General features: G+C 60.6%; 2 protein-coding genes across 3 annotated transcripts; one reads left to right on the forward strand and one right to left on the reverse strand.

The window, feature by feature from the left end:
- Positions 1–1,885: 1,885 nt before the first annotated feature.
- Positions 1,886–2,970, reverse strand: HSPB7 (heat shock protein family B (small) member 7). Its single transcript, XM_069035088.1, has 3 exons — positions 2,832–2,970; positions 2,612–2,745; positions 1,886–2,385 (listed from the first exon to the last, which is right to left on the reverse strand). Exons 1-3 carry the CDS (start codon positions 2,884–2,886, stop codon positions 2,200–2,202), a joined length of 375 nt encoding a protein of 124 aa, XP_068891189.1. The 5' UTR covers positions 2,887–2,970; the 3' UTR covers positions 1,886–2,199.
- A 394-nt stretch (positions 2,971–3,364) lies between these two features.
- Positions 3,365–8,377, forward strand: CLCNKA (chloride voltage-gated channel Ka). Of its 2 annotated transcripts, XM_069035083.1 has the most exons (19): positions 3,366–3,568; positions 3,648–3,776; positions 3,883–4,011; positions 4,108–4,247; positions 4,337–4,414; positions 4,507–4,585; positions 4,656–4,781; positions 4,893–4,977; positions 5,057–5,158; positions 5,615–5,699; positions 5,783–5,944; positions 6,033–6,102; positions 6,357–6,467; positions 6,545–6,758; positions 6,841–6,974; positions 7,537–7,628; positions 7,708–7,791; positions 7,900–7,986; positions 8,187–8,377. In XM_069035083.1, the coding sequence occupies exons 1-19, from the start codon at positions 3,451–3,453 to the stop codon at positions 8,223–8,225; spliced, it is 2,064 nt and encodes a 687-aa protein (XP_068891184.1). In that variant the 5' UTR covers positions 3,366–3,450; the 3' UTR covers positions 8,226–8,377. The 2 variants fall into 2 exon arrangements, with proteins under 2 accessions (XP_068891185.1, XP_068891184.1); XM_069035084.1 differs by lacking the exon at positions 5,615–5,699 and having other exon boundaries at positions 3,365–3,568; positions 5,821–5,944.
- The last annotated feature ends 90 nt before the right edge of the window (positions 8,378–8,467 follow it).

Here is an 8,467-nt window from a genome sequence, read left to right on the forward strand (position 1 = left end):
CGGCAGGGGCCGGTCACCTTCCCGCCCCTTCCCGCCTCAGAGGCGCCGCCATGATGGGGGGGGCGGTGCTGAGGGGCCGTGAGAGGCCGTGAGGGGCCGTGAGGGGCCGTGAGGGGCCGTGAGGGGCCGCGAGAGACAGAGCGGAGCTGTGAGGGTCGAAGGTCCCGGTGCGGCCGCCACCGCCGTGTGCATCGCTAGCCACGTCCCCAGTCGCCGTATCAGCCCTATTTCAGCACCCCCGAGGTGGTGATTCCACCACTGTCCCAGTGCCTGACCACCCACCGCATGAAGGAATCTTCCCTATATCTAACATAAATCTCCCTGCCACAGCGTGATGCTGTTCCTCTTTTCTTGTCACTTGTTCCCTTTGCTCCACCTTTCTGTCAAGGGAGAATGTTCCCGGTTATTGGAAATATTACACTTTTCCTAACTAATTTTTAATTAGCTGTTTTAATTAATTGTAAGCAGCACTCACTTTTGGCCAGCACTAGTTAAGTTTCTCCACAGACTCTCGTTGCTCAGATCATTAAATCACCAAAACTGTAAGTTTGTTAAAATAACCCTGACAAGCTTCAATAAAGCCAAACACATTTGAAAATTGGATATCTGGGGTCTTAAATGTACGGCCCTTCAAGGACGTTGGAGTAACCAGAAAATACTGAAGACATTAAGGCTTGGAAAGCTGGAGATTCCCCATCGGAGAAGATAATAAAATTACTACAGAAATCAATGACCGATAGAAGACAGAGTGCTAAATAATAAAGAGAATTACGTGACTTAAAACCCATGAACATTAATTTGTTTGCTGAAAATGTATAAATAAGTGAAAAAGTTTTGTATCGGGCTACAACGGTGCCCTTGATCCCCTCGTCCAGATCATTGATAAAGGCTTTTAAACATGCCCAAAAACCCTGTTTTTTCCCCATTTTTCCTTCCACAAACGAGCTGCTGTGGGGTGCGTTTGGGGCTGGGCTGAGCCGGCCTTTCACCCTCTCCACATCTCCCCCGTCCAAAAGCGATTTGGGCAGAAATAGGGCGTTTTTTTCCCCATTTTCTTCCTCCTGTCTCTGCACCGCCCTGGGCGAGGGCCACTAGATGGCAACCAGTGACCGGCGGTGGCTGCCGGGGTGGCATTTTGGCACGGAGCAGCCGCGTCCCATCGCCGGGGCTCGACGGCCGCGCACCGCCGCTCCCCTCCCCGGAGCTCCCCGAGCCTTTACTGCCACCAACAACTTCATTCATCACTTTTAACCTCTTTTTTTTTTCCTCCCTGCAACCGGGAGTCCCCTGAGTGACAGCCAAAGCAGCCGGCGGCCGTGCCTGGGACGCTGCCAGGTGTGTTAATGCCAGTCACGAGTGGTTCGGGGATGGACGGGATCGGGCTGCCCTGGAGCGGCAGCAGCAACACGAGCCGGGCGCTGTGTGTAGCCATAAACAGGCGCTGGCCCCGAGCAGGCGGCTCGGTGTTGTTGGTACACACAGGGAGAGACGGAGGCAGGCCCTTCTTTGCGGGAGGTTTTGGGGGGCCCCCAAAAAGAAGCCCTTGGGTTTGGGGCCGCCATCCCGGCTCGTGCCGGCCTTGGGGCATCCCGAGGGTGGTGGGTGAGGGTGGGCGAGGGGAGGAGAGGAGGGTTTGGTGCCCTTCCAGGTGGGTCGGCAGCCGAACAGCTGAGGGAATGGCTCAGAAATAGAGCTTCGGGGAAGAAATGAGTCACCCCGGGCTGGAAATAAACAGGGCAGCGGGCGCCCGAGCAGCTCCTGGTCCGGGTTTTTGTCGGGATGGCAGAATATCGCTTACGGAGACACCCCTCGGGTCTGATCCCACACCCCTTTTTTGAGTGTAAAGCATCAAGGAAACATCAAAAAACGGAGAAGGCGGCAGTCAGACGTTCTCAATAATTTATCCCAAGCTCTATATACAAAGACAAGCTCTGGCGGAGGGCTGGGAAGGGAACCTGGCTCCCGGCAGGACTCTTGGCACGCTGGATCTTCCCCCTCAACACGCGCCAGCCAAAAATTGCTGGAGCTGGGACTCCCCTCCGGAGTTTCTCCGGTGGGTGACGGGACGCATTCGGCACAGGTCTGACCCCACGGTGGAGGGAGCGTTCCCATTCCCTACCCCACATCCCACCTCCTTCCCAAATCACCCAAATAATTAGCGAGGGAGGGGAGAGGGGAGGACAGGAGCCTCCCGACCCCTCAGATCTTGATCTCAGTCCGGAAGGTTTGCTGGACATGCTCGGAGTGCTTGGCCGGCCGGCGCTGAGCCCGGATGGTCAACATCCCGTTGTCCCCCAGCGAGGACGACACGGACGTGGGGTCCACGTCTTCAGGCAGCTGGCACTTGTGGGTGAAGGTGTTCATGACGGTGCCGTCCGTGGCCCTCTGGGGAGAAAAAAATGGGTGAAAAGGGGCGATTTTGGGGTGCAAGCGGCATGGGGACTCATCATTCCCTACGGTCACCATTAACTAATGGTGACTTAAACCCCGCTGGGGTTGCGGCCGCAGCTGTTCGGCAATTGGGTGGGAGCTGGATGGTCCCCGCATCCCCCGATGAGGATTTTGGGGTCCCCCACTTTGGGGGCGAGCAGGGAAGGGAGGGAGCACCCACCTTCTCGGCGTGCACCTCGATCTGGTTGTTGGAGGTGGTGACGATGATGTCCTCGGGCGCGAAGTCGCTGACGTCCACCGTGAACTGATAGGTGTTCCCCAGGGTCTTCACCACGCCCGTGTTACCGGGGCGAGCTGCCGGACAGGGTTTGGGGGGGTCACAGCCACGGCTTGCTGCGGATCCCCCCCCAAATGCCTCCTGAGTGCCCCCCCAAACTCACCTGGGAACCCCAAGGTCTCCCCGTGGGGCCGGACAAAGCTCCCGAAAAGCTCCATGGTGCCGGCGGGCGAGGATTTCACCTTCACCCACTGCTTGTCCCCACCTGCGACCCCCAGCTCCCGCCGGGGGAAAGAGCGGAACCCCTTTCCTCGTCCTCCTCCCGGCGAAGGCGACGCCGGATCGGTTATTTCGGGATATTTCGACTTGACGAGCTTTTTAAAGCCTCGTTAAGGCTCCCGGCCGCCTGCCAGACCTCTCGTAAAACCGGCTAAATTTAGGTCTTGCGCCGGAGACGGTGGAAATTTTTCCCCTCTCCGTCCCCCCCCCCCAACTCAACGCCATGGAATGCGATGCCTATTATTAAGGAATAATCATGATAATTAATTAAAATACTTATTAAATCCTCCCCGCCGCGGGATGTGCGCTGGGATTGGGAGCTCGCGGGTGGCGGAGGGGGGGGAAACCCGGCTCGCTCCGGCCCGAGCGGGTCCGTCGGATTCGTCAAGGTCGTTTTTAATGAGCTCCTTTGCAAACTCACTCTGGCAGCGGAGGCCGAGGCGGGAGGACGGGTGAGGGGGTGCTAAAAAAAAGCGGGTGCAGTCCCCAGAAAAGTCCCCAGGATGGAGCGACCCCTCCCCGGGGGGGCGCGGGGGGAGAAGGAAGAGAAGGAGGAGGAGAGGGTGCTGGTGTCGGAGCACAGCTGGAGACCCTGCCCCACCGCCCGGAGAAGGCTCCGAGGTGAGACCCCCACCCAAAAAGGGGGATTCTGGGGGTGAGGGTTTTTGGGGGGGTCAGCACCCTGTTCCCCCCCTCGCAGGGTGCTTGGAGTGGGTGAAGCGGCAGCTTTTCCGCGTCGGGGAGGATTGGTACTTCCTCTTCATCCTGGGGGTCCTCATGGCCACCATCAGCTTCACCATGGACATCATCGTCGCCAGGCTCTACGCGGGTAAACGAGGGGTGCCCTGGGGGGCTTCACCGGCGTTTGGGGTTCACCGAGAATATGGGGGGGCCTTTTGGGGGGTGCATCTCCCCTCCCGACACCTCTCCTCCAGCCCACACGTGGCTGTACCGAGAGATTGGGGACATCGGGGTGCTCAAGTACCTCTCGTGGACCCTGTACCCCACGGCCCTGGCCGCCTTCTCCACCGGTTTCTCCCAGAGCATCACCCCGCACTCCGGAGGTGAGCCAGCTGCACCCCGACCTCCCTGGCTACCTAAAATGCCCCCTCGGTAATGGGGGGGTGTCTAAAATTTGGATCCTCCCCCCCCTCCCCCAGGCTCCGGCATCCCAGAGCTGAAGACCATCCTGATGGGCGTGGTACTGGAGGACTACCTGGCCATCCAGAACTTCGGAGCCAAGGTGGTGGGGCTGACCTGCACCCTGGTGTGCGGCAGCACCCTTTTCCTTGGGAAAGTGGTGAGGGATCCCCTTCTGAACCCCAAAATCCCCGGCGGTTTCAGTTGGTGCCGAGGTGGGGGGGATTCTCAACACTGTGTCCGCCCCAGGGTCCCTATGTCCACCTCTCCGCCATGGCCGCAGCATATCTGGGGAAGATGAGGACCACGGTCACGAGGGAGTATGAGGTGGGGGTGCCACTGCCCAAAAAATGAATGGAGGGATTTTATTTTACCACCCCAAAAAGTTGGGGTTGGGCCTAAACCCCCCCACCCTACAGAACAAGTTCAAGCAGCACGAGATGCTGGTGGCAGCACAAGCCGTCGGGGTGGCCACAGTCTTCGGGGCGCCCATCAGCGGTGAGGACCCCCCCACTCCCACCCTGGGCACCCCTAAACCTCGCCCTGACCCCTTTCCCCGTTTTTCCAGGGGTGCTTTTCAGCATCGAGGTGATGTCCCCCCACTTTGCCGTGCGGGATTACTGGCGTGGCTTTTTCGCCGCCACCTGTGGCGCCTTCATGTTTCGGCTCCTGGCCGTGTTCAACAGCGAGCAAGGCAAGGCAGTGCGGGCAGGATGTGCCCCCCCTTCCCCTTTACCCTTCCCCTGTGGCATTTTTGGGGTGCTCACCCCCAAACCCACACCCTCATTCCTCTCCCCCCTCCCAGAAACCATTGCCGCTGTTTTTAAGAGTGACCTCCAGATTGATTTTCCCTTCGACCTCCTGGAGACCTTTTTTTTTGTGATTTTGGGGTACGGAGGGTCTGGTTTTGGGGTGCTGTCTGTGCCCGGCCTGTGCCTGGCCTGTACCGTACCTGCCCTCTCCTCACAGGACCATCTGCGGGATCGTGGCCTGTGCTTATCTCTTCTGCCAGCGCTGGACGATGGTGGCCGTCAAGAAGAACTGGCTGACGGCCAAGCTCTTGGCCACCGAGTCCGTACTGGGCATCCATCCATCCGTCTGTCTGCACCCTGCACCCTCTGTGTCCGTGTGTCCGTGCCCTGCAGGCTCTGTGTGTTCCTGTGTCCTTCCCATACACCCTGGGTGGTGTCCCTATGTCCCCCCCCGCACCCTGGCTGTCCATGTGCCCACCCCATGCATCCTGCCCCTCCCCGTATGTCCACCCTGTGCACTCTGGCCACCCCTGCATCCACCCCATCCACCCTCCACATCAACCCCATGCACCCCGAGTGTCCCTTTATCCCCTCCCTGCACCCGGAGTGCCCCTATATCCCCTCCCTGCGTGCTGCCCACCCCACCCCATCCGCCCTGGGTGTCCATGTGTCCACCCTGTGCACCGTGACCACTAACCCCATCCGCCCCGGGTGTCCCCCCCATCCGTCCATCCATCCGTCCCCACGCCCCCAGCCCCCTGTGTTCCCCCTGCAGCAAACCCGTGTACACAGTGCTGGTGGTGCTGCTGCTCGCCTCCATCACCTTCCCACCCGGCCTGGGGCAGTTCATGGCCTCCAGGGTGAGTGGGGACACGGGGGGCTCCCTGGGGACCCCAAAACCCCCCACTGGGGGCTCAGGGTGTCCATTTGTCCCTCCATCCAGCTCACCATGAAGGAATATCTCACCTCCCTCTTCGACAGCCGCACGTGGGGCACGCTGGCCCCCAATGCCTCGGGGATGGCCAAGCCTGGGGGGCTCTGGCAGGAGTGGGACCATCCCTCTGCCACCATCTACGGCACCTTGACCTTCTTCCTGCTCATGAAGGTAACCGTGGCCCCCCAAATCTCTGGCTGGGCCCCCCAACACAATGTCCCCATGGGGTGACCCCCCTGTGTCTGCTGGCTCCCCCCAGTTCTGGATGCTGATCCTGGCCACCACCCTGCCCCTGCCAGCCGGGTACTTCATGCCCATCTTCATCTATGGTGAGTTGGGGCCTGGGGGGACACGGGGGGGACAGCCAGGCTGAGGGGGACATGATGGAGACAGCCAGGCCTGGGGAGGAGTGCAGGGGGTGCACTCAGCCCTTGGAGTGGGGGTACAAGGGGGTGTGGGGTACAGGGGATCCATCCAGCTCTGGGAGGGCTGCAGGAGGGTGCTCACCTCTACCTCCACCATTTTTGGGGGGGGCTGCTGGGATCTTCCCACCTTCCCACCTTCCCTCCTCCCCCAATTTTAGGAGCGGCCATCGGGCGCTTGATGGGGGAGGTGGTGGCCCTGCTCTTCCCACGGGGGCTCCATTCGGAAGGACCCCCACGGCCCATCATTCCTGCTGGCTACGCCCTGGCCGGTGAGTCTGGGGCTGGGGGACACCCCATGGGCGGGGGGACACCCACCCCCATCCCCTGACCCCCATCCCCCCGCCAGGCGCAGCCGCCTTCGCGGGCTCGGTGACCCACGCCGTGTCCACGGCCCTGCTGGTGTGCGAGGCCACCGGGCACCTGGGCCACGTCCTGCCCACCGTGCTGGCCGTGCTGGTGGCCAACGCCATCAGCCAGAAGAACCAACCGTCCTTCTACGACGCCGGCATCATTGTCAAGAAGCTGCCCTACCTGCCCCCCATCCGCAGCCGGCACATTGCGTAAGCCCCTGTCCCGAAACCCCGTGTCTGGGGGGGAATCTCAAGGAAATGATGGAAATTTGGGGGGTTTTGTGCTCACCAGCTCCTACCGAGTGGCGGTGGAGGAGTTCATGGAGCGCCAGGTGGTGGCCTTGGCCAAGGGGGACGGTTTCCAGGAGGTGCTGGTGGCCTTGGATGCCTCTGCTGACACCGAGTACCCCGTGGTGGAGAGCACAGGTGGGATGTGGGGTCTGGGGGGTCACTGTCACCATGGGGGATGGCCAGCAAGTCCCTGACCCTGTTGTGGTCCTTCTGTGTCCCCAGTGTGCCCCCACAGTGCCCACTTGCTATTCCCATGCTGTGTCCATACCATGCCCACGCTGTCCCTATGGGGTGTTCCTGCGGTGTCCTCATTCTGCTCTTATGGTGTCCTTCGATATTCCCAGGATGTCCTGTTCCCGTTGCTGTCCACGTGTTGTCCCCTCCCTATTGCCATGGTGCCACCTCCGTATTCCCATACTGTCCCCATGGTGTCCCTGTACATCTATCTATGTATCTATGCTGTCCCCATCCCCTTTAGTGTTCCCATGCTGTTCCCTCACCATTCCCATTCTGTCTCCATGGTGCACCTATGGGGCGTCCCCTTGATATTCCCGTCCTGTCCTCGTACCGTCACCCTGCCTGTCCCTATGGGATGTCCCCTTGCTGTCCCCAGTCCCTCCCCCTGTTATTCCCATACTGTCCCCTTGGTGTCCCCCTGGTATTCCCATGCTGTCCCCATACTGCCCCCACTCTCCAGGGTCCCCCACGCTGGTGGGCACCGTCAGCAGGTCCCAGCTGGTCACCTTCCTCCAGAGCCACGAGCACCCTCAGGCCCCCCAAGGGGAGAAGGTAAACGAGGTGGGGGGCACCCCACCGCACCCAAAAAGTTGCTTTTCCACCCCAAAATTAACATGTCACCTTCCCCAAGCTGGCCACCGTGGGGACGCTCGGGGACGACTGTGCCATCGAGCCCATCATGCTCCAGTTCTCCCCGTGGACCTCCCTGCACCAGGTTTGGGGAGGGGGAGACGTGTCCAGGGACCCCCCCCAGTTCTGTGTCACACTGAGGGGACACGGCGAGGGTGGCTTTGTCCCCATGTCCCTGTTGTCCCTTTCCCAGGCCTATCACCTCTTCCAGCTGCTGAAGCTGCAGCGAGTCTTTGTCACCCGCTCTGGGGAGCTGGTGGGAGCCGTGAGCAGGGCGGAGGTGAGGGGGAAAAAGGGGGGAAAAGGGGGAAAAAAGGGAAGAAAGGGAGGGGAAAGGGGAAAAAAGAGGGGAATGGGGGAGAAAAAGGGAAGGAAAAAGGGGGCAATGGGAGGAAAAGGGGCAGGGAGGAAAAGAGGGGGAAAGGAGGAGGAAGAAAAGTGGGGGAAAGCCCCTGTCCCACCTTCTCTGTCCCCTTCCAGCTGCGGAGAGCGATCGAGGAACTCGCCAACCCCAAGTGATGAGGTTTTGGGACCACAGGGGACCCCTCCCCAGGGATGTCCCCCATGGAGAGAGGGGGAGTCCGGACCCCCGAGGTGTTGTGGGGGGTCTGGGCTGGGGGCGCCGGTTCTCCAGCAGAGTGTGTCGTGCATTAAATTCATCAACCCGTCAATGCTTCCTCCTCCTCCAGCCCTGCCGGTTTCTTTTTGGGGGGGGGGGGGGTCACGGCAACCCAACGGCAACGCTTAAAACTCCCCAAATC

Source organism: Aphelocoma coerulescens, chromosome 21, assembly GCF_041296385.1.
Source record: "Aphelocoma coerulescens isolate FSJ_1873_10779 chromosome 21, UR_Acoe_1.0, whole genome shotgun sequence".
In the NCBI taxonomy this organism is placed as follows: domain Eukaryota; kingdom Metazoa; phylum Chordata; class Aves; order Passeriformes; family Corvidae; genus Aphelocoma; species Aphelocoma coerulescens.